The sequence below is a fragment of the Anabrus simplex genome, chromosome 10 (assembly GCF_040414725.1).
Source record: "Anabrus simplex isolate iqAnaSimp1 chromosome 10, ASM4041472v1, whole genome shotgun sequence".
NCBI classification, from domain to species: domain Eukaryota; kingdom Metazoa; phylum Arthropoda; class Insecta; order Orthoptera; family Tettigoniidae; genus Anabrus; species Anabrus simplex.
This window is the reverse complement of record NC_090274.1, coordinates 111,171,947-111,197,457: the sequence shown is the minus strand read 5'-3', so window position 1 is coordinate 111,197,457 and position 25,511 is coordinate 111,171,947. Positions and strand designations below refer to the sequence as shown.

The window sequence follows — 25,511 nt, the reverse complement described above, 5'->3', positions numbered from 1 at the left end:
ACGAATAAATAAAAATGTTTGATTAACTCAGTGTAGGAATTCAGCTTGCTACAGATACAATCAGAAAACGGCGATTGCAATTTTATATTCACTTAAGTAGGGTCACAAAGAAAATTTTAAACTTAACCTTATCAATGAAAAATCACAATAATTGGCTAAAAAAATCAGTGGAGACCTAAATGAAATTAGCATTAGTTAAGAAACCATTCAAGATAGAATAAAATTCAGAATCTTAATTCTGTAAAGCCCACCCTACTAAACACAGGAAGAACGTAAAAAGGAACACAGCGAGAGGATGAAGAAATATTGGGAAGAGAATTAAAAAAAACTGCTAATAAGTTCAAACGGGCTCCTTATTTGGGCATAACGAATAAATAAAAATGTTTGATTAACTCAGTGTAGGAATTCAGCTTGCTATGATTGCTGCATTACAAAACAATGTTTCGTTTCTCCTGAAAAGCTTAAAACATGGCGACCACAACATTTCGGCATGAAAGTCTTCATTTATTTACTTAATTAATTAATTAATTAATTAATTATTCATGATGTATATTTTTGGGCTTATGCCGTGTAATTAATCATAAAAACACACTCCACGCGTTTCGAAAGGAACCTTGCCTTTCTTCATCAGGAGACACAGAGAAATGAAACAACGGATAATAGGTTGCTAGGAGAAAGCAACAAGGAACAGGAACAAGAAATGGTGCCCTAAGATGAAACGGGACGCCATTTTAGCCCCAGATAAAGACAACGAATGGCAACAGTAAAGCATTACTCTCTAATGGTTCAAATAATAGGTAGCAACCTGTTATGCGTCGTTTCATTTCTCTGTGTCTCCTGATGAAAAAAGGCAAGGTTCCTTTCGAAACGCGTTGTGTGTGTTTTTATAATTAATTACACGACATAAGCCCAAAAATATACATCATGAATAGTTAAACGGGCCGTGAAAGTCGAAATGATAATTATTTATTTATTTATTTATTTAGTTGCTTACTTAATATTAACTAATTTCTTAACTTATTTATTTATTTATTTATTTATTTATTTATTTATTTATTTATTTATTTATTTATTTATTTATTTATTTATTTATTTATTTATTTATTTATTTATGAACTTTCCTTACCCTGAAGAACTCGCCCGTTCGCACCCTGTTGGTGAGCACATACTTCTGCACTCGCCGGATGACCTCGTTGCCCGGCATGGTCCGTTTAGGAGGGCTCAGTATCGGGTGGAACACGGTCGGGGTGCCGAAGATCACGTCCGTACGCACCTTGCCGATCTCCGGGCGGGGCAGCTTGGGCAGCTCCGCGGTGATGGCCTTCCCGGGGAACTGGCTGAGGACGTCCTGCAAACACAACACTCATACTGTTTTACTTCAATTACAAATTGAGGCGTTGACATGAGGAAGGTGGTAAGTTAACTGATACAGTAGTTTCTACGACTGACGCAAGACGGAACCTGTTTTTCAAAAAAAAAAAAAGTTTGGTCTGCCACTGCTAAGCAGAGTCCTGGAGGGGCGTGCCATTCCAGCTGATGAGTCCAAATGGCACGTCTGGACGAAACTCTGCATAATGCACACGGCCTAACCACCCAAAAGCTGGTTCTATTCCTGTGATTTTAAGATCTGCGGCTGTGAAAGCCTTTTTTTTTTTTTTTTGAAATTGTATCTCCAATGGGGGAGCATTTTTTAAACGGAGAAGTCATTTCTCCTTTAGCAGGTTAGCAAACTTGATTTGCTAACACGGCAGGGCCACACAGTTTGGTCTGCCACTGCTAAGCAGAGTCCTGGAGGGGCGTGCCATTCCAGCTGATGAGTCCAAATGGCACGTCTGGACGAAACTCCGCATAATGCACACGGCCTAACCACCCAAAAGCTGGTTCTATTCCTGTGATTTTTAGGAACCTGTTTTTGTTTGCTTGTTTTTGTTTTTTGAGAGCTTGCACATGACAGTCCCAGGGCGAAAACTATACACTTCTACTCATATTTTTGCGCGAAATGCCGATGAGTCTATCACGTACACTGGCGGGGAACAGCGATCTGTCATGGAAGGAAAACTGTACCTCTATGTCAGAGATGAAACCCCATCTCCTCTAAACTGTTAAAATTCTAATTTTTTGGATTGGAGTAGAAGAAGAAGAGTCGCTTCCTAACAAACGCGTCTTTTCAAGGAGGGGGGCATTAAATGGAATTGTTTAGTGATTTCTTGTTTTAATTTGGAATAGGCCGAAAAATGGGGAGGTAACCGGTTAAAACAGGTCGTAACTTAGCCAAGGGCCGCGATGTTCGTAACGAGTGTTCGGCTTCTTGGTTCTTACGACCCATTTTAAGAGTAGGATGCCAAGGTCGGTAGATTGACTGAGGAGGATTCTAGACTTGGCCATCTTGACTGTTTATTTACCTGGGATCTAATAAGTTCGGTTCGTATCCAGATCTCAGGAGTGGAGCTCTTGTCATTTCCCGGAGGATTTTATTTTTAAAAGTCCGTAATCTTGAGAGATGAGTATTCACCATACAGCATGCATGCTAAATAAAAGTTTCTGTCCACAAGGTTTAGCACGGAGAAGCTGGTAAGGCAGTGCGTGCCTCTGGTGGAATTAGGTATAATCTTTGCCATTTGTTGGCAGTCAACTGCGTGTAAACCTTGTTTATACCTATTATGGTTCGTCATAGTAATATTTTCAGTAACCACAACGCCTCCGAAAAGTATTCCATTCAAAATAGTAAGTCGTTATTGTCAGCGTCTTGACGTGACTTTCATACTAGTTCTTTGTTTTCATGAATAGGTACAACAATGGTTCCGGAAGTAGATGCGGAAATAATCCGAGAGGCTAAACGTTTCATGTAATCATGATGACGCCTGGGGACTTTCGTGGCTTCGCCATGGAGAGCAAGAGCCATTTGAATATGCAACGCCTTAATATTAGCACTGTGACTGTATAAGGATTTCAAGAGCCGATCTTCCATCAGACGAGACAAGGCAATCATTAAACGAGTTAGAACCGCGGAAGGAGCCTCTTTTTCAGAGATGTTTGGTTCTATCCACTCCCCAAGATATTTAAGCGTATCTGTCCGTTAGAATGCCCCATGGTTTACTTTTAGCTCTCTTGGTGCTGTCTTGATGTTAGTTATTGTACTTGAGTAAACTTTGAAACAACTAGTAACTTACAAGAAGTTTGGACATTTCTCAACAGATATCGCTACTATAAAGCTTATGTCGTGCCCTCTGGTGTGAAGATGAACTATTCAAATTCTAGATAAATTTTGTATGTAAAGGTAACTGGAATGTGTCGTTTTCGTTTTTTGATGTTCAAAAGTTGTCAACACTTCTATCTCCTCCCGCCCATTTATGATGTTAGCCAATGAAACATTTTGTACATTTATTTTTCTGCCTATCAGAACCTTCTGGTATTTATTTGATTATCCAATAAGAACTGGGGGGTGTCAGGGCCTTAGCCCAGAGTTTTCTGGAAATTTACCCGCGGCTATAAAAGCTGGCACATTTTCGGCTCAGGTTGTCTTAGTGGTCGCTCTAGTCTAAGTGTGTGTTCGTAACGGAGGCGGGGGGCCGCCTCGTCCATCTTCGCGAGGTCCACCAACTCAAAGTAATGGCAGCTCCAGCTTAACATTTGATTCTCTTTCAAAGCTAGCTTGAGGGGAAGATTTCAAACCTTTTGTAATGTAACTTTTCTTTCTTAAATGTAAATTTCAACCAAGCCGTAAAAACTTAACCGAAATCAGGAAATAGAGAGTGAGCTACCCTCTCGTATTCCTTCTCAACTTAATTTTGAGGTGACTGTGATTTTGTAACCTTTCCTGTCTTGTAATTTCTGTAATCTAAATATTTTTCGTCATCTAGTCACCTGCGTAGTATAGGCTTAGCCTCTGTAATGTCGGGCCACAAGCCCAAATACGGTTTTAAGCATTTCATTTAAATTTTAAAGAAGCGCGAATCTCTGCCTCCTCACCATTATGTTTTTTGGGCAGTAACTTTAACCTTTTGTTTTTACCAAAGGCCATGTAGAATGGGTACTCGCTACCCCTGTTAAACTCTATCTCATTCCTTTCATGGTAAAGATATCAGACTGTTGAGCATTTAAGGCAGTGAATACTGTTTGATTTTGTAAAATGTAGGTTGTGCCTTTGATAGGCCTGGAAATTTTTGAAAATAGATTCCTAAGTGTAAATTGATAGACTAATAACGCTCTCCTTGTAGATGTAAAAGAAATTGGGAGACCCGTCTCCTGGACTGTTTGTTAATGTGCTCATGTAGGGAGGTGCAAGCTTAAGCTTGCTAATTTGTTATTAGTGGAAGTTTCTGATTTTCTAAAGCTTGTGAGCTAAATTTTGGTACCTGAATTTTTAAAGTCTAACTTTTGAAAAGAAAAAATATGAGAAAGAAATATAGCTCTAATTTTAAGGTTTTAAATAATCTTCTGACCGTCTTTCACCTCTGCGTTCCACAGAATCCCCGCCAACAGTTATGAATAAGGGCGGATTTCTATGACCTAAAAAACATAAAAATATGAGCTATAAAATTCAAAATATGACTTAATCAATAGCATCTACGTTACATAGAAACAATTTTATTACGATTGCTACAGGCTGCAATTAATTTAGAGTTTAAAAAGTTTTAATTCTTTGAAATCTTTAACCCAAAATCAACTAAAATGATGAATATTTCATGAACTCGTTAAGGTTACATTGCATACTCCTAGGTAAGGACGGACTCTGTGGAAGACAAAAACACTACAGTTACTTTCACTATTCAATATTCAATCAGTTTTAATTTATACACAAAACATAGTAGAGTTTGGTTCCAGTGTATGGGACCCTCACCAGGATTACTTGATTCAAGAACTGGAAAAAATCCAAAGAAAAGCAACTCGATTTGTTCTGGATGATTTCCGACAAAAGAGTAGCGTTACAAAAATGTTGCAAAGTTTGGGCTGGGAAGACTTGGGAGAAAGGAGACGAGCTGCTCGATTAAGTGGTATGTTCCGAGCTGTCAGTGGAGAGATGGCGTGGGAGGACATCAGTAGACGAATAAGTTTGAGTGGTGTCTTTAAAAGTAGGAAAGATCACAATATGAAGATAAAGTTGGAATTCAAGCGGACAAATTGGGGCAAATATTCGTTTATAGGAAGGGGAGTTAGGGATTGGAATAACTTACCAAGGGAGATGTTCAATAATTTTCCTATTTATTTGCGATCATTTAAGAAAAGGCGAGGAAAACAACAGATAGGGAATCTGCCACCTGGGCGACTGCCCTAAATGCAGATCAGCATTGATTGATTGATTGATTGATTGATTGATTGATTGATTGATTGATTGATTGATTGATTGATTGATTGATTGATTGATTGATTGATTGATTGATTGATTGAATTAAACTTTCATACCTGATCTAGTCTCCATTATCAGAATTGTTGCAATTTATGACCACGTGCATCTTAAGATTGTTGAATGAGAATCCCCTCCTGTTGTCGCTGAGTATCGTCTTGTAGATTGTTGAATGAGAATCCCCTCCTGTTGTCGCGTAGTATCGTCTTGTAACTCCATGGCTAAATGGTTAGCGTGCTGGCCGTTGGCCACAGGGGTCCCGGGTTCGATTCCCGGCAGTGTCGGGAATTTTAACCATCATTGGTCAATTTCGCTGGCAAGGGGGCTGGGTGCATGTGTTGTCTTCATCATCATTTCATCCTCATCACGACGCGCAGGTTGCCTACGGAAGTCAATTCAAAAGACCTGCACCTGGCGAGCCGAACATGTCCTCGGACACTCCCGGCACCAGAAGCCATACGCCATTTCCATTTCATCGTCTTGTAGCGAGAAAAACTTCTTTCGACATCACACGATGCTTGAATAGAGTTAAATCACTTGGAGGAAATTCCTGGAAATCTGCAGATGAAGGGTTTCCACAAAGAATGTCACTTATTCCTCGCAGGTACACAAGTCCGCTATTTTTTCCAGGACATTTTCTAATTTTCTACATACCCTAGATGCTATTGTTCCTTTTGCATGCTTTAATTCCTGTTCAATGCACTTTACAACATCCAGTGCATCGCTTAGTTCTGCACCTGAAACTTCCGGTTGCGTGATTGTTCCAGATAAAAAATTAAAATTGGACTTTATGTAAGCCAGGTCCGCTTTTAATGTAGTGCTTGAAAATAAATCTTGAGTGGTTTTTATGGAGGACGATTCTGCAGGATCAAAAGACTTCACGATCTTCTCCGCGACATCTTTTTTGCAATAGTACAATGTGGCATCAAGCCAAGTTCCCCATCGCGTTATAACTGGCTTGGGATGTAGAGGTACTGAAGGTGCTTCTACTTGAAATTTCTGAATGCGAAGTGGAGCTTTGACAAACACTTTCTTACAATTCGATATTAATTTATCAACTCCAGCGTAGCTACTTCTAACTTCTTCAGCTGCCCTATGCAAGTCATGTGCAAGACATGTCACATGTATCATTTTCGGGTATAGCATTTTAAGTCCCTTGGCTGTGCTCTCTCTTTGCCCCGTTTGGCCACAGCAGATTCATTGAATTGGCGAAGAGAACTGCAATGGTGGAATGATTTGTCTTCTATAACACTTCACATGTCAGGAGGAACGTATCTGCAGGCCGGTCTTCCTTCAGCGTGCCAACGATCATATTTGCTACATATCTCATCCACATCTGTGGTCTCGTCTATTGAAACCCATATCTTACTGTCTCCCACGCCACGCCTTATTATATCCAACATCTCTTCATAACAAGCGATCAGATAGTCCTTCTTGAGAATAGAATCGTTGGGAACAGGATGCTTTGTATATTTTTCAAGAAACTGTCTGAAGCTTCGGCTATTAAGTTTCTTTAAAGGAATATTAGACGAAACCATCATCTTGCAGAGATCTTGTGAAAATTGTGAACACTGTGAACTTGATGTCGGGGTTTCGAATAGCAGACGTTGCCTATTTTCGAGTGCAAAATATCTAGTTACACAGTATTACAGTGTTGTTGCACAGAGAAGCGTTTTTCGGCAGTAACTTTTACCTCACACGATTTACAGAATAATATCACTCCATCCGTACTGAATGTGTTTTCACCGAACTCGCGAACAAAACTTCGCAACTTCCCACAAATTGAGACTTTCGTTTTAGGCATATTGAAAGGAACTGAATGACTGAAGCTCCCTAATGAAGAAGGTCGTTCAGTTTGTTGAAGGGGGATGACGGAAGGACGAAGGAGAGAGATAACAACAATGACAAATAACTGCAGAATTACCTCTGCTTCCGTGTAACCAATAGCCCGGTTTCCAGGAATGGATCCAGGTAGCAAACAATAGCTCCTACCTGTTAGAAACATTCCATACACTACTTTAGAATGGTTCTTCAGTAGTATATTCCAGTCTATCCTGAAAAATAATTTCTAGAGCTTATTCTGATTTTTATAAAACGAAATTCAAATGAAAATTACCAATATATGCCGTTATAATGATATTTTGTTCAAAATATGCCGTAAAACTTAAGAAAGCCTAAATATGTATTTATATGACCAATAAAACCTGTTTAATTTTTATTATCATGCTTGGAAACGTGTTGAAAATACGAGACTAGAAGATATAATGTTAAGGGAAAAAATATGACTTGTCATAGAAATCCGCCCCCTAGTTGTGAATTGCGTTTTCTCCAAACAGATCTGGAGGCCTGCTTTTTCCGTCTGTGTCTTGAGGTGGACAATTTGCTTTGTAGCCATGACTAAAGAAGCAGAGAAAAATGCTACATCAACTGCAAAAGGTAGTTATTATTATTATTATTATTATTATTATTATTATTATTATTATTATTATTATTAATCCGTTTTCCCTCCATGGTTGGTTTTTCCCTCGGATTCAGCGAAGGATCCCACCTCTACCGCCTCAAGGGCATTGTCCTGCGATGTGAGACTTTGGGTCGGGCGGGTACAACTAGGAAAACTGGGAAGGAGGACCAATACCTCGCCCAGGGGCCTGTTTCATAAAGCTACAAGTCTACAAGTCTACAAGTTGTAGTTCCTACACTTGTAGGAAATTTTTGTTTCATAAACAAAATGTCTACAATTGTAAGGTTGGTACATTTCACTACAAGTCATATAAGTCAGCTCATTTCTATGAGATAGCCAAGTGCAGTCAAACATGAGTAGTTCTAAACAACAACAAATTGCAAACACAATTTTAATCCTGAATAAAATCAAGGATGAGAAGGAATTTTGTTAGGAGCTTTCTCTCCTTCACTCACGAAAGAAGATAAAGTTGGAGAGTTGAGGAATATTCATAATATCGTCTTATCTCTGGATCTTATCACAGACAATATAGATGTTACATATTAAAGATGTCTTGCATAATTCAAAGAAGACCACTGTTATAAGTACTAAAATATATATCGTCACATAGACCTACATTCTTATCACTTAAATTTTAAGTTTTGGTTATCATGGTATACAACTTTGTAAATAATAATTTTATATTATTCTGCGGAACATAGGCCCTAGTCAAAATCTGATTCATCTTCCTCATTTTCAACAGGTTCTATGTTCATCATATTCTGACCTTGAAGTTCTCTTGATACATTACAAAGTGTAACACAACAAATAAAAATATTAGCTGCAGAAGTAGGGTTGACTCTAAGATGACTCACACAGGGAAATTTCTCTTTCAAGATCTCAATGGCATTTGCAATTATACGTCTTGTTGACTTATGAGATTTATTAAACCGCATAACTGCAGGGTCATTTACATTATCCAAGACAGGTGTAATGAGCCATTCTTTAAGTGGGTACCCTGAATCACCAAGAAGAATAGCACTTGGAAATGGACACCAACTAGCATCAAAGCGTTAAGAAAGAGTGCTGTTTCTTAGTATGCATGTATCATGCATGCTTAGAGGGCACTTATCACTTGCACAGTAAAACTTAAGATTTGGTCCACTCACTATCATGCAACTTATGGACTGGTTCCCACGTCTATCAATAAAGTCGTTCACAAGAGCATCAATGTTTATTAGTGTTCCATCAATATGTCCACATACTTGAGGCATACAAGCAATAGCATGGAACTCTCGAACTCTGTGGCCAGTTTCCTCTGGCCAGTCAACAACTGTGGGAAACTTGACGATATTCACTGCATTTACAACAGAATGAACTGCTCTGCACACACTAGATTTTGATAAACCAAGCATATCACCTACTGCATGATATTGCCATCCATTTCCTAACCATTGTAATGTAACTATTGTTTTGAGGACAGAGCACAGTTTCTGTTAGATGCATGTTGAAGTTGATTACCTGCCTCTTGTAGGAGTGACTCCAGTTTTACTGAACTCATTCTAAATCTTTCATTGTATTCATAAAAGCTTGTGAAAGCCATGTTAACCCTACTTCTGAAAGTTCTCTTACGTCTTTGTCCATCCCCTGTTATCACCATCGCTACTACTATATAACAAATCCATGTCCCACATGAAAATGAACATAAAGCTTGAAAACTAATTGATTATTGAGTATTTAGCATCAAATTACACAGACTTGTATTCAACCTTACATGTCTCAAACAACTTGAAAGAAAAATGGTATTTTCTACAAGTTCTTGTACTTTACAAGTATCTATGAAACACAACATGAATTTTGACTTGTTGACAAGTCTTGTAGCTTGTATAAATTCACTTGTACCTACAAGTGCTTTTATGAAACAGGAATTACGTTTTCTCCAACAACTTGTATGAAAAATTACTTGTAACTTGTGGACTTGTAGCTTTATGAAAACCGGGCGAGTTGGCCGTGCGCGTAGAGGCGCGCGGCTGTGAACTTGCATCCGGGAGATAGTAGGTTCGAATCCCACTATCGGCAGCCCTGAAAATGGTTTTCCGTGGTTTCCCATTTTCACACCAGGCAAATGCTGGGGCTGTACCTTAATTAAGGCCACGGCCGCTTCCTTCCAACTCCTAGGCCTTTCCTATCCCATCGTCGCCATAAGACATATCTGTGTCGGTGCGACGTAAAGCCCCTAGCAAAAAAAAAAGAAAGCTTTATGAAACAGGCCCCAGGCGGTCTCACCTGGAGGGAAGATCGAAAGGGATAAACAAGGAAGCTGGAAGAAAGCGGCCGTGGCCTTAAGTTAGATACCATCCCGGCATTTGCCTGGAGGAGAATTGGGAAACCACGGAAAACCACTTCGAGGATGGCACAGGTGGAAATCGAAGCCCCCTCTACTCAGATGACCTCCCGAGGCTGAGTGAACCACGTTCGAGTCATCGCACCACTTATCAAATTTCGTGACAGAGCCCGAAATCGAACCCAGGCCTCCGCCGGGTGACAGCTAATCACCCTAACCACTACACCAGAGGCGGATTATTATTATTATTATTATTATTATTATTATTATTATTATTATTATTATTATTATTATTATTATTATTATTATTATATGCGAATAAGCCCATTAAGACTACGCAAAGAGGCGTGCATTTGCCTTCCACTGTGCCCATATTTCTTTCATTCTTTTTCTGTGGGCTTCCTTTCTGTGTTCAGACCAGGTTGTTCCAGTCTTGGTCAACTTGCCATTTGTGGATCTGATGATTACCTTCTTTTGGACACCAACTGGTGTAATTCCTGCCTGTTTCTGATCGGTTTTAGTTTCGCCGATTCATTTCATTGTGTCTGTTTTAGCCTTACTCCTGTTTTCATAGAATTCGACTATTTGTTTGGTAAGTCTGTATGCCTGCGTGTTCTAATATCACTGAGAATATTTGTGTGTTGTTTGATTTCCTGTCTGCCTCTAAGTTGGTATTGTCCGTTGGTGAGTTTCGGGCCTAGAATTTTTCTTATGATTTTGAAATCCTTTTTCTCACTTTTTTCAATGTCTGTTTTCCTGTTCGAAATTATAGTCTGCGATCCATAAAGACATTCTGGTTTAATGACTGTATTGTAATGTCTCAGTTTTGTATGCTTGGAAATACATTTTTTGTCATAGATATTTTGGGTTAATGATGTGAAGTTTCCATCTTCTGGCATCTAATTTCATTGGCTTTTGTTTCGAGTCCATTTTCCTGAAATGTTGCCATATTTTTTTCCATGAATTTTGCTGCATGTTTGTTGCAGGTCATGTATTCTGTCTTTTCAAAAAATATCTGAAGGCCGACTTTCTCCGCAGTTTCTTTCAGGAGTTCAATCTGATTTTGGGCTCTTGAAATGTCTCGGGTTAGTATTGCTAGGTCGTCCGCAAATGCTGGGCAATCTCTCGCTAGTTTTTATCTGCCTAAAGTGATCGGTTGGTGAACTTTGAGGACCTATTTCTGTTTGCGCCATTCTTGTATCATTTTTTCCAGGACGGAGTTGAAGAGTAGGATTATTATTATTATTATTATTATTATTATTATTATTATTATTATTATTATTATTATTATTATACGTTTACCGTCTAGTATTGGTTTTTCCCTCGGACTCAGCGAGGGACCCCACCTCTATCGCATCAAGGGCAGTGTCCTGGAGCTTCAGATTCTGGGTCGGGGGATACAGCTGGGGAGGATGACCAGTACCTCGCCCAGGCGGCCTCACCTGCTATGCTGAACAGGGGCCTGGTGGGGGGATGGGAGGACTGGAAGGGATAGACAAGGAAGAGGGAAGGAAGCGGCCGTGACCTTAAGTTAGATACCATCCCGGCATTTGCTGAAGGAGAAGTGGGAAACCACGGAAAACCACTTCGAGGACGGCTGAGGAGAGAATCGACGCCCCCCCCCCCTCCACTCAGTTGACCTTCCGAGGCTGAGTGGACCCCGTTCCAGCCCTCGTACCACTTTTCAAATTTCGTGGCAGAGCCGGGAATCGAACGCGGGCCTCGGGGGGTGGCAGCTAATAACACTAACCACTACACCACAGAGGCGGACGTCGAGAACAATCACCAAAGAGAATGTTACGAATCAGTGCAATATCTTCAGTACTAAGTTGAATGAATATATGGTTTACTAGATCTACGCTACATTCTTTATACAGGAGCTAACCAGAGCTACACCAGTGTTGCCAATTTAGATATTTTATAGCTAGTTCTAGCTATTTTGAAAACTAATTTGCTACAAAATTTTTAGTTTAGCTGTCAGCTACATTTTTTGCTATAAATTTATGTTGCGTGAGAAATGTTGGCTTTCTTTCATTTTAATACTTTTCTCTACGATTCTTGAATATTGTTTATACTTCAAGTGTGAAATAAAATTAAAATTCACATGCACAACCCGGCGTCTTCGAAAGAAATGTCGATCCCTTCACCTGTCTGCGTCAACGAACAACAGACTTGCACAGTGCACACTACACGCTCGTCAGTCGTACGTGAGGCAGAAGGTAAAATAGAAATTAATGTTTGTGTCAGAGCGTTGTGCTCTACTCGCAAGTGACCAGGCATAGTATCATAAACTCTGTCTGAATGGTCAGCGTACTGGCCTTCGGTTCAGAGGGTCTCGGGTTCGATTCCCGGCCGGGTCGGGGATTTTAACCTTAATTGGTTAATTCCAATGGCCCGGGGGCTGGGTGTTTGTGCCGTCTCCAACATCCCTGCAACTCACACACCACGCATAACACTACCACGCAAAACACTATCCTCCACCACAATAACACGCAGTTACCTACGCATGGCAGATGCCGCCCACCCTCATGGGAGGGTCTGCTTCACAAGGGCTGCACTCGGCTAGAAATAGCCATACGAAATTAAATTATCATAAACACTGAGTTTAACATAGGGTACGCCAAAGATGAACAAATTTTACTGTAAAATTGACTGATGAACTTGCGGTCACGGCTTCCACATCCACACGATATAAATATACGCAATTGACTAGCTTTTTGTTGTTATTGGGGAAACCCTGAAGGTACCGAAACCTCCAATTGTTGATATCGCACGTGACCTTGGTGTTGTTTCTGCTACTTACTGGTTTTCCAGTGGAAAAAATATTACTTGTACAAAATAGCAAAATAACTTACTTGAAAATCCCTATCAAGAACTCATATTCTCGGTATTTCCTTTATTAAGACAGCCACATTCAAATGATGATTTAGCACGTGTCTATGGTCACGTTAATATGACACAAATATCAGATGTCATTCTGCTTGTACGTTTTGGCCCCAGAAGAACTAACAGCCGCTGTCACTCGTACAAACTTCCTACAAGTGTGCTACGGTACCGTACATATAACAATGGCACCACAGATACTACTACTAAACGTTTTCATTCCTCCCCTGAAGGGAGAGGCGGGCCTCTCTCAGACCGGGACATTTGTTACAGTCAAGGAGATGTGCGGAGAAGGTGAGGGGGTGGGCGGCCGTGGCCTATACTACGAACTGTCCCGGCATTCGCCTTAGTGCAGGAGAATGGAAAACCACGGAAAACCATTCTCAGGACAGCCGACGGGTGGGACCAGGCGTGAAGTCCGGCATTGTGACCCAGGCAAGGATCGGACCCAGGCCCGTCCCCCGAATGCAGAGGCGTAGAGCCACGGTAGGGCCGTGGCCAACTTTCCTCTGCTCGGTTGGCCGGTCAGAGTAAAGAGCTTATGGGACAACAACCCACTCTGCATCTACCGACCGCATACTATACTCTTTCGCGGGTTCTTCTAATATTTCACTATATCTTCTGCTACTTCCAGTAGTGCTGTTCGAGACGAAGAGCAGCTGAGGAGACCATATTTTTCAAAATGGGATGAGTTCATCTGGCCTTTTTCAAGCTGTTTCAGTGTGTAATTTTAGCCACTTTTAGCTATATTTTTAGTACAGTTTAGCTACTTTCTTGTGTTCTTGAGTTGGCAACACTGATCTGCTCATCAAATTGGTTGATAAAAACCGTTGCTAGTGTCAGAGAGCAGCACCAACCGTGAAGTGTAGTAGATGTTCCTGCCATCTATTGAAATGTACGTTTACTACGTAAACGTTCGAGGTTTGGAGCATAGAGTACGCAGTACTACTGCCAGAGAGCAGCACCAACCATAAAGTTCAATGGATATTACTGCCATCTATTCAAATGTACGTTTACTATGTGGTGAGAGCGTCGCGAGTGCAGCATAGGCTAACAGATGGAGGCGGCTGTTTCAGATTATTCATACCATAGACACAGCGCATAATGAAAACTTTTCTCTCCACAGCCGCCTTGCATCTGACCGTTCCTGGTTCAATTTGTGGCTTGAGGGACTGAAACAAGGTGTGCTCGGAGACAGTTCATTAGAGCAGGGGATTAAAATGGTATTCACGATTTACGTTCAGGCCAACGTAGGGATGTTCCGTACCTGAGATACAGACTACAGCTGCATTGTTTTTAAATACAGAGAGCACAGTGACACAAATTACCGATATATTTCACATAAGCACAGGGGCGCCGACTCCGGGGTGGATGGGGGAGGAATTGCGGTGCTCGAGCACCCCTCAGAAGATTTTTGGGGGAGTCCAAGCAACCTCCCTAAAAAGGGAGAAGAAAGATGTTAAAAAAATATGATAGCAGAAGAAAAGAAAAATGGCGGAATTTTTATCATAACTCTTAACCCTTCTTCTTCCCACCCACCTCTACCGCCTCAAGGGCAGTGTCCTGGAGCTTCAGACACTGAGTCGGGGCATACAACTGGGGAGGATGACCAATACCTCGCCCAGGCGGCCTCACCTGCTATGCTGAACAGGGACCTTGCGGGAGGGGGTGGGGAAAATTGGAAGGGATAGACAAGGAAAGAAGGAAGGAGGTGGCCGTGGCCTTAAGTTAGGTACCATCCGGGCATTTGCCTGGAGAAGAAGTGGGGAAACCACGGAAAACCACTCCAGGATGGCTGAGGTGGGAATCGAACCCACCTCTACTCAGCTGACCTCCCGCGGCTGAGTGGACCCCGTTCCAGCCCTCGTACCACTTTTCAAATTTCGTGGCAGAGCCGGGAATCGAACACGGGCCTCCGGGGGTGGCAGCTAATCGCATTAACCTCTACACCACAGAGGCGGACACTCATAACCCTAACAATGATAATGCACAGCCTGTTCCCAGTCATTCGACCGGGCCAGGAATGGAATGAAGCCCCCATCTAGTGATGAGGATAGGAATTGTGCCGGCTGCCGAAGCCTGTCGCACTCCTCTGGGGCAATGTTTAATGAATGGAAGATGAAATGATATTGGAGAGTGTTGCTGGAATGAAAGACAGGGAAAACCGGAGTATCCGGAAAAAACTTGTACCGCCTCCGCTTTGTCCAGCACAAATGTCACATGGATTTGCCGGAATTTGAACCACAGAACCCTGCGGTAAGAGGCAGGAGCGCTGCCACCTGAGCCATGGAGGCCCCAGCCCTAGCACTACAAAGGTCCCTACATTACCAACGAGGGGTCTGAGGAACTCGCTAACAAACTTTAATTTACTTTATCCTCAATCACAAGTGAGTTCTGTCGACTCCTGTCTTCATTCCGAGATATTGCAGCTCTTTTCAGGCACACTCGCAATGAAGATGAGTTGCATGTGCATTTAAACTACATACCAGCACTCCTGCCATTCTTCAAATTCTGGCAGTACCGGGCGGGAATCGACTCGGGCCTCCAAGGACGACAGCTAAAAGCCCTAACCGTTACGCTACGGATGCGGACAGTAAAAACATGTATGTTGGCCGTGCGGTTAGGAGCGCGCAGCTGTGAGCTCGCATCTGGGTGATAATGGGTTCGAACCCCACTGTCGGCAGCCCTGAAGATGGTTTTCCGTGGTTTCCCACTTTCACACCAGGCAAGTGCTGGGGCCGTACCTTAATTAAGGCCACGGTCGCTTCCTTCCCATTCCTAGCCCTTCCCTATCCCATCGTCGCCATAAGACCTATCTCTGTCGGTGCGACGTAAAGCCACTAGCAAAAAAAAAAAATTTATGAACAATATTATGAAGCATCAGAGCTTACAAACAAATCGACGTAGCAGATGAGAAAAGGTTACTCTTCACTTCCGGATAACCACTGCGGATAATAGTTTCTACAGTACTCTAAATGCTCTCTCTCTCTCTCTCTCTCTCTCTCTCTCTCTCTCTCTCCCCCTCCCTCTTCGATAAATCGAAAGTGTCACGTTGAAAAATCAAAAACGTTTAGAGGAAATGGTTTCTTCAGAAAAGTATGTGAATGATGACAACCATAAATGGCAGTGTCATTCTAGTCCTGAGATCAAGTTACTGTACTTCTGCAAGGTGTCATGTTATAAGGCAAATATGTCGATGTTTATAGTTCATAATACACATGAGTGATATATTTTGGAAGAAATAATTTCTGAAACACTCTTAAAACCTTTAAAATATTTCAAAACATACTCACATACATTATCATTATAGACTGTTATGCCTTTCAGCGTTCAGTCTGCAAGCCTCTGTGAATTTACTTAACGTCGCCACAATCCTCATTTGCAACTAGTGTTGTGGCCTCATTTAGTTCTATACCTCTTATCTTTAAATCGTTAGAAACCGAGTCTAACCATCGTCATCTTACTCTCCCTCTACTTCTCTTACCCTCCATAGCAGAGTCCATTATTCTCCTAGGTAACCTATCATCCTCCATTCGCCTCACATGACCCCACCACCGAAACTGGTTTATGCGTACAGCTTCATCCATCGAGTTCATTCCTAAATTAGCCTTTATCTCCTCATTCCGAGTACCGTCCTGCCATTGTTCCCACCTGTTTGTACCAGCAATCATTCTTGCTACTTTCATATCTGTTACTTCTAACTTATGAATAAGATATCCTGAGTCCACCCAGCTTTCGCTCCCGTAAAGGAAATTTGGTCTGAAAACAGACCAATCTAAAGATAGTTTCGTCTGGGAGCTGACTTCCTTCTTACAGAATACTGTTGATCGCAACTGTGAGCTCACTGCATTAGCTTTACTACACCTTGATTCAATCTCACTTACTATATTACCATCCTGGGAGAACACACAACCTAAATACTTGAAATTATCAACCTGTTCTAGCTTTGTATCATCAATCTGGCATTCAATTCTGTTGAATTTCTTACCTACTGACATCAATTTAGTCTTCGAGAGGCTAATTTTCATACCATACTCATTGCACCTATTTTCAAGTTCCAAGATATTAGACTGCAGGCTTTTGGGACAGTCTGTCATTAAGACCAAGTCGTCAGCATAGGCTAAACTGCTTACTACATTTCCACCTAACTGAATCCCTCCCTGCCATTTTATACCTTTCAGCATATGATCCATGTAAACTACAAACAGCAAAGGTGAAAGATTACAGCCTTGTATAACCCCTGTAAGTACCCTGAACCAAGAACTCATTCTACCATCAATTCTCACTGAAGCCCAATTGTCAACATAAATGCCTTTGATTGATTTTAATAATCTACCTTTAATTCCATAGTTCCCCAGTATAGCGAACATCTTTTCCCTCGGTACCCTGTCATATGCTTTCTCTAGATCTACGAAACATAAACACAACTGCCTATTCCTCTCGTAGCATTTTTCAATTACCTGGCGCATACTGAAAATCTGATCCTGACAGCCTCTCTGTGGTCTGAAACCACACTGGTTTTCATCCAACTTCCTCTCAACGACTGATCGCACCCTCCCTTCCAAGATGCCTGTGAATACTTTGCCTGGTATACTAATCAATGAGATACCTCGATAGTTGTTGCAATCCTTCCTGTTCTCTTGCTTATAGACAGGTGCAATTACTGCTTTTGTCCAATCTGAAGGTACCTTACCAACACTCCATGCTAATCTTACTACTCTATGAAGCCATTTCATCCCTGCCTTCCCACTATACTTCACCATTTCAGGTCTAATTTCATCTATTCCTGCTGCTTTATGACAATGGAGTTTATTTACCATCCTTTCCACTTCCTTAAGCATAATTTCACCAACATCATTTTCCTCCTCCCCATGAGCTTGGCTGTTTGCAACACCACCAGATTGATTTCCTTTTACATTGAGAAGATGTTCAAAATATTCCCTCCACCTCTCCAGTGATTCCCTGGGATCTATTATGAGTTCACCTGAATTACTCAAAACACTGTTCATTTCCTTTTTCCCTCCCTTCCTAAGATTCTTTATTACTGTCCAGAAAGGTTTCCCTGCTGCTTGACCTAGCCTTTCCAGGTTATTACCAAAATCTTTCCATGACTTCTTTTTGGATTCAACAACTATTTGTTTTGCTCTGTTTCTTTCATCTACGTACAAATCCCTGTCTGCCTCGGCCTTTGTTTGGAGCCATTTCTGATAAGCCTTCTTTTTACGTTTACAGGCTGCTCTAACTTCATCATTCCACCAAGATGTTTGCCTTTTCCCATCTTTACACACAGTTGTTCCTAGGCATTCCCTTGCTGTTTCTACTACAGCATCCCTGTATGCCACCCATTCACTTTGTATATCCTGAACCTGCTTACTGTCTACTGTTCGAAACTTCTCACAAATCATATCCATGTACTTCTGTCTAATTTCCTTGTCCTGGAGATTTTCTACCCTTATTCGTTTGCAGACAGATTTCACTTTCTCTACCCTAGGCCTAGAGATACTTAGTTCATTACAGATCAGATAGTGGTCTGTATCATCGAAAATTCCACGAAAAACTCGTACATTCCTAACAGATTTCCTGAATTCAAAGTCAGTCAAGATATAGTCTATTATGGATTTGGTACCCCTAGCCTCCCATGTGTAGCGGTGATAGCCTTATGCTTGAAGAATGTATTCGTAACAGCTAAACCCATATTAGCACAAAAGTCCAGCAAACGCTTCCCATTCCCATTAGCTTCCATATCTTCCCCACATTTACCAATCACCCTTTCGTATCCTTCAGTTCTATTCCCAACTCTCACATTGAAATCGCCCATTAGCACTATTCTATCCTTGCTGTTGACCTTGACCACGATGTCACTCAATGCTTCATAAAACTTGTCAACTTCATCCTCATCTGCACCCTCACATGGTGAATACACGGACACAATTCTTGTCCTAATTCCTCCAACTGACAAATCTACCCACATCATTCGCTCATTTGCGTGCCTAACAGAAACTATGTTGCGTGCAATGTTATTCCTGATAAAGCACCCTACCCCAGACTCTGCCCTTCCCTTTCTAACACCCGTCAAGTACACTTTATAATCTCCTATCTCTTCCTTGTTATCTCCCCTTACCCGAATATCACTTACTCCTAGCACATCTAGATGCATCCTCTTTGCTGACTCAGCCAGTTCTACTTTCTTTCTTCCATAAGCCCCAGTAATATTGATATCTCTCTATCGAATTCCATTTCGTTCGCCAAGTTGTTTCCAAGGAGTCTCTCGCCTGTCAAATGGGAGTGGGACTCCATTAAGTTGATAATAAATTTCAGTTCTGTGTGTCAAGTGGGAAATAACTTATTCAGATATACCAAACCGAACCCCATGGCCAAACAGTCCCGAAGAGCCATGACCTACCAAGTGACCACTGCTTAGCCACCCGAAGACCTGCAGATTACGAGGTGTCGTGTGATCAGCACGACGAATCCTCTCGGCCTTATCCTAGACAGTTTTAGACTGAGGCCGCCATCTCACCATCAGATAGTTTTTTAATCGCGTAGCCTCAGATACAGGTAAAAATCCCTGACCTGGCCGGGAATCGAACTCGGGACCTCCGGATAAGTTGCAGGCAGGCACGCTACCCTTACACTGCGCGGCCGACAGTTCAGATATGCTATGTTCTAATCAAGCACTGTTGAAAGTGTCCCGCTTAGTCCCTTTTTTGGGTCAAAAATATCTTGAACTGCTCCCTTCCCCCCTCCACCAAAACTATTTTCCGAGGTATTTCTGGATTGGCTGACAATCCTGTGCTGCTACTTATTTACTACTCTATACAGTATAACATATCCGCAAATAGCCTTAGGCTCCTTTCACACTACACGGTTTCGACCGTACGGCAAAAAAACCGTACGGCTCTTTTGCCGTGGATGTTGCTTTCACACTGCAACGGTTTTTTTGCCGTACGGTTTTTTTTGCCGTGGGAAGCTCAGTGCATGTCTTGATGCTAGTCATACAAGAGAGTCATTTTAATAATAGGATGATTTCTTAATATTAGTAGTTTGTGGCTGAATATTAAACTGTGAAATTGTATCATAAGTATATATTTGTGAATCTGTATTATGTAATAATATACACTATATATACTGAAAATACACTTAAGTTAGCAAACACACTTTTTTCTTTGTCTTAAATTAGATCAAAATCTGGTTTTATTTCTAAGTAAACTTCACGCCAGGCTTTTCTTGTCGCATTCCGATCTTTATAAATGCAGCAGCGGCGATTAGGGGACGAGGGGGTGCGATCGCCCCCGCCCCACTTTGTGGAGGAAAAAGACAAAGACACCTCCGTACAGGCCATGAAGGCCTTTGGAGGGGTGGAAGGTAAAGGCTTCTACCATTGTTAACCGCGGCCCGTGATGGGGTAGAGTGGTTAGCTCTACGCCCGGCCGCCTTTGCCCCCAGGAATTAACGGGGTACTCATTTTTGGAGTAGGCGGAGTGAACCTCAGGGCCATATGCACCTCCGAAAGTGAAAATCTCATTTCTTAAATTTTACGACTTCCTGACGGGGATTCGAACCCACGTCCTTCCGGGCGGACCGAGCACGCCTTTACCGCCTCGGCCAGGCAGCCCCTTGATGGAGAAAACATTACATTATTATTCCATTTTAGGTGGCTGAAACTAGGACTTTAATTATTTAAAAAAGCAATTTGTACAAGCCCTGTTATCTTATCAGATAAATCTTTCTTTTATTTTCTTTAATTATCAATACAATTATTAGCGGGAATACGCACAGAATGTAGTTTGTCGCGGCTAACCAATTTGTATAGCGCCATACCAAGTAGTTGAGACTTTGCATGTACTGTGAGGAAGGGTGGCAGGGGTATATTTTATTGCCAAGGTCATGGACGCTGAGGTATGATTCACTCGCTTGCCGCGCGTTTTCGTCTATCTGGCAATCTCGTTTAGTGTGTTAGTTTCGTAGTGTGTAGTCAAATTCTAACGAATTTTAATTGTATTATCACACAGTAGTTCTGTTTAATTTTAGTGCATGTGTAAAATTGTTCCTTTGATGAAAGTTTTATTGTATGGTACTGAATCAAAATCTTAAAAAAAAAAATTAAAAAAACTATTACCGCACTTAAGTTGGTAGTCTGACAATCTTTACCTCTCCGTCGAAATTAGCCTACCACTTTGAGCTTTTCTTAAAAGTGTTGGTGTATATACACACCCCCACCTCCCCACGCTATACACCACAAACCCGGGTACGTTTTGTTGTTTGTACATTTCGCCCCCCACCGCCCCCCAAACACACACGTCCAATACAATCGCCACTACTGTATAAATGTCTAGCGTTATGTCCCAGTATGGACCAGAGTAATAAGAATTTCAGAATCTGCGTCAGCCATTTCACAAAACCAACGATAAATCCTATAAAGCAATGCACTGAACATTTTAATAACAAAGTAAAATCATAAAACACTACGATACCAATACGTATAACTTGTGTCTAGATACCCTCGCGTTATCTCCTCTACAGCTGCTCGAGAGCTGCCGTACGATTAAAAAACCGTGCAGTGTGAAAGCATGCATTTAGCTGCGTGCGCCACTGAGTCAACGGCAGCCGTCCATTCCAGTGGCAAGACACGGCTGCTACACGGCACGGCAGCCGTGCCGTTGCCGTGCCGTGTAATGTGAAAGGTCTAATGCTCTTCTTCACGCCACTAATGGAATGTCGCCGTACGGTTTTTTTGCCGTACGGTCGAAACCGTGTAGTGTGAAAGGAGCCTTATCCGTGATTCCAGTTCTGTACTCATATCATTTATTTACGTAAGGAAACATAAAGGTCCTATAATACTGCCTTGCCCCCCCCCCCCCCCCCCCCCCCACTGTTAATCACGATATTAATACCGATTATAACTTGAATGTTATTATTTTTCTCTTTACAGCGCGAATACCGAATTACTGTCATGCCCTCCTATCTAGCGGTCACAATTGGAATCTTCATGTCCACTGTAACTTATTCAGTCACTAGATGTCAGGAACGTATAGAAATATGTAGTCGAGCGGAATGTTCGAAAACGCGCGCAACAACTCACAAGGCAGAAAGCACTAGTAATGACGATACCGTGATTTACGAGTCACAGCGTGATTTGATATCAGTGATTTTTAAATGTGACGTGATCACAATCACTGGACCGCCCGTGCTGCTCGTTATTTGCAGCTTGTGATCACGAGAGCGCCTTGTTATTGTCTTCTTCTAGGCGCATAAACCTTATTTTTGCATCTACGTTTGTTTTTTGGACATGCTGAAAACCTGCCAATATGTCAAAAAAAAGTAGGACAACATTGGCAACGGTCGTGTTCTACACCGTAACCGGTTACTTCGCATGTACAAGAAAATGAAATTCAACATATTTGCCTTTTCCTAGATGCAAAATCGTTAATCACTTTAGCAAGTATACAAGCATCATATACCCACAAGTAAAAAGTTACTTGTTAAAAGAAACTGAATTAATCTAAAACAGAGAAATAAGATATATAAAACACCACTAAATATGCCAATGAAACAATTATTTACATATGTTTGTTAGTATTCTAGGCGAATACCTGAATCACGATGCAAATTGAACGCGCGCTTAAAAAATAATACCAAGTAGGTGTATCGAGTGGAAGACATTCGTTGCGGTGGATTAGATGTAACTTATTTAACTTGAAGTACTTCGGAACCAGATAAGCAAGAGAGAAATGTCTTAAAAAATCGGACTCAATAAAATGCTGCTCCATCTCCATACGTAAGTCAAGGTCAAGGTCTCCTCACAAACCCACACCATAAGTTCACACGACCTAATCGTTGTTGCAATGTATTTCAAACTTCTGAGATTGTTAATACGATGTATCCAGCATTAAAATTAAAAATTGTCTTATCAGAATTCATATTAAGGAACTGTCTGTTTACTACCGGAATCTGGTTGGATCGTAGTAGCTAAAACTTTTGTTTGTAAACGATAGGGAGAGGAAAACGTGTTGTTCGTTGTTAGAGCTACCGTCGCTACCAAACGTTTGACACGTGCCTATTTTAAGTAAATGTTTTCTGTCCTTAAACTAGTGTATTATGTTTTATCGGTCTTATTTTTCATCGCAGCCTTCAGCTTATTTGTTTTTTAAGTGTTATGTTAAATGATTTCATTTGTGGGATAATTTTAAAAAGTTTTCTTTTTTAACCTTCGTTTTCCGAGATGGAATAGAAGCATTTGTAAATAATAATATTGCTATCGTGTATGTATGTTGGGTATTCACCCCGAAGGCTGGTTGGATCCTCAACAGGTTCACCATTAGCTGTCATAGATGGCCTAGGTGTCACTGAAGAGGCGTACTAGGGAAATGAGGAGTGAGGTAGTTTCCCGTTGCTTTCCTCACTGAGCCAGAAGTTGCTATTGCACATCAGTCTGCCAAGCCCACTGAAATGCGTGCACCAACCGACCCTATGAGTGACATTTTCACACCATTCATAGCAGGGACTGGCTGCATAAGGAATGGCATTACTAGCGTCACTCATACCTCAGCCACTTTCATATTGTCAAAGCCAAGTATAAGACTGAGACAGGTCAATGAAAGTAACAATTTTATTCTAGCCTATATCAGAAGACATAGTTCACTGTAAACACTACATCTTGCCAGCAAAGGCCTATTAGCTATCACAAATGGTAAAAAAAATGCTCTTAAAAGTAGTATTATTTGGCGATGGATTTATCGCTTGGTGCAGGAGCCAAAACGTCGGAGCAGATCGAACCTGCCATCTGAAGCTCAGAGGCGTGCACTCTGCCCGGCGCAGCGTATCGGATAACCTCCAAGATTGCAGTATCCCTAGTGGTGTGCGTATTTACAGGCTACTGGGTTGAACCTCATAATGAAGAGCCTTGTTATTACGTGTTTAAAATAAGGGAACTACTGCTTGTTTACGTCTGGTGTAGCCTCAATTCTCAACAGTACCGAATGAACCCAGTACTACGAGGAATTTTAGCCCTTTCACCCAATTAAAGCCTTATGTGCACTTTTGTGATAATTCACATTTAGGACTGCATTAACCCTAGAAATGCGGACCACCGATGGTTTGGGTCACGTAGCTGTCGACTTGCATTCGGGAGATAGTGGGTTCGAACCCCACTGTCTGGCAGCCCTCAAGGTGGTTTTCTGTGGTTTCCCATTCTCACACCAGGCACGGCCGCTTCCTTCCCACTCCTAGCTCTTCCCTATCCCATCGTCGCCATAAGACCTATCTGTGTCTGTAGCCTCTGCGATTTATGGTTAGTGTGATTAGCTGTCACCCCCGGAGGCCCGGGTTCGATTCCCGGCTCTGCCACGAAATTTGGAAACTGGTACGAGACTGGAACTGAGCGGAATCAGACGGGGTTCGATCACCACCTCAGCCATCCTCGAAGTGGTTTTCCGTGGTTTCTCACTTCCCCTCCAGGCAAATGCCGGGATGATACCTAACTTGGCCACGGCCGTTTCCTTCCCTCTTCCTTGTCTATCCCTTCCAATCCTCTCATCCGCCACAAGGCCCCTGTTCAGCATAGCAGGTGAGGCCACCTGGGTGAGGTACTGGTCCTGCTTCCCAGTTGTATCCCCACGACCCAAAGTCTCACGCTCCAGGACACTGCCCTTGAGGCGGTAGAGGTGGGATCCTTCGCAAGTCCGAGGGGAAAACCAACCCTGAAGGGTAAGCAGATTAAGAAAGAAAGTAAACAAAAACAAAAAAAATACTGCGGACCCCGTTTCATTAAGTGCCATCGTCTCCCTCAGAGACAGCCACCGAATTCGAACTTAGGTTATTGCAAATCACCAGGTGACATTAATATCAAATCATGCTGGTTTCGGGTAGTTTCATCTTTCGTTTTCAAAACATTTGTAAAACAAATGATGATCGAAATTACTTGGCTACAGAACTTTCATGTTGACATTGAGGTTGCATCAAAATGGCAGCCAACGCGATGTTTGTTTCTGTAATTTAACAGAAGTTGAAAAGAAATAACTGAAAACTGGTTGTTGAGTAATGAAAAAAGACTATTCGAATTTCGCGAGTATTGTGTTTTTGAGACAAATTGTAAGATCTGATACTGTGGTTAGCCGGTTCGAGTCCCGTTGGTCGAAAAATTGTTCACCATCAGAATGTTGGCCGGCAGGGTAGGATAGGGGGTGGAGGGAGGGCACATGGACGCTATTGATGGTGATCGGTCCGTGTGATGGGGATGTAAAGCTTTGAGCAGACCCCTTGGTGCTATTCGACAGGAGTAGGCTACGTGCCGGCACGGGTTTCACCCTTTCCTTTCCTACTATCACATATCACGTCATTCATTTCATCTCATTAACTCATCTGGTGAGGTTGACGTCAGTAAGGGCATCCGGTCAAAATAACTCGCTACGAAGATTATACCCGAAGAACGGGACAAGGGGTGAACGCACAAGCCACTGCCCTGGCCTCTGCTACCGTCCACCCCCTGTGGGTGGGGGCGG

General features: G+C 41.9%; 1 protein-coding gene across 1 annotated transcript in view; it reads right to left on the bottom strand.

Moving 5' to 3' along the window:
- Window positions 1-25,511, bottom strand: part of LOC136881833 (uncharacterized) — a 185,978-nt gene that overhangs the window by 48,885 nt on the left and 111,582 nt on the right. The window contains exon 6 of the mRNA XM_067154268.2: window positions 1,127-1,348. Coding sequence (XP_067010369.2) covers window positions 1,127-1,348 — 222 coding nt within the window. The remainder of the gene's footprint in view (window positions 1-1,126; window positions 1,349-25,511) is intronic.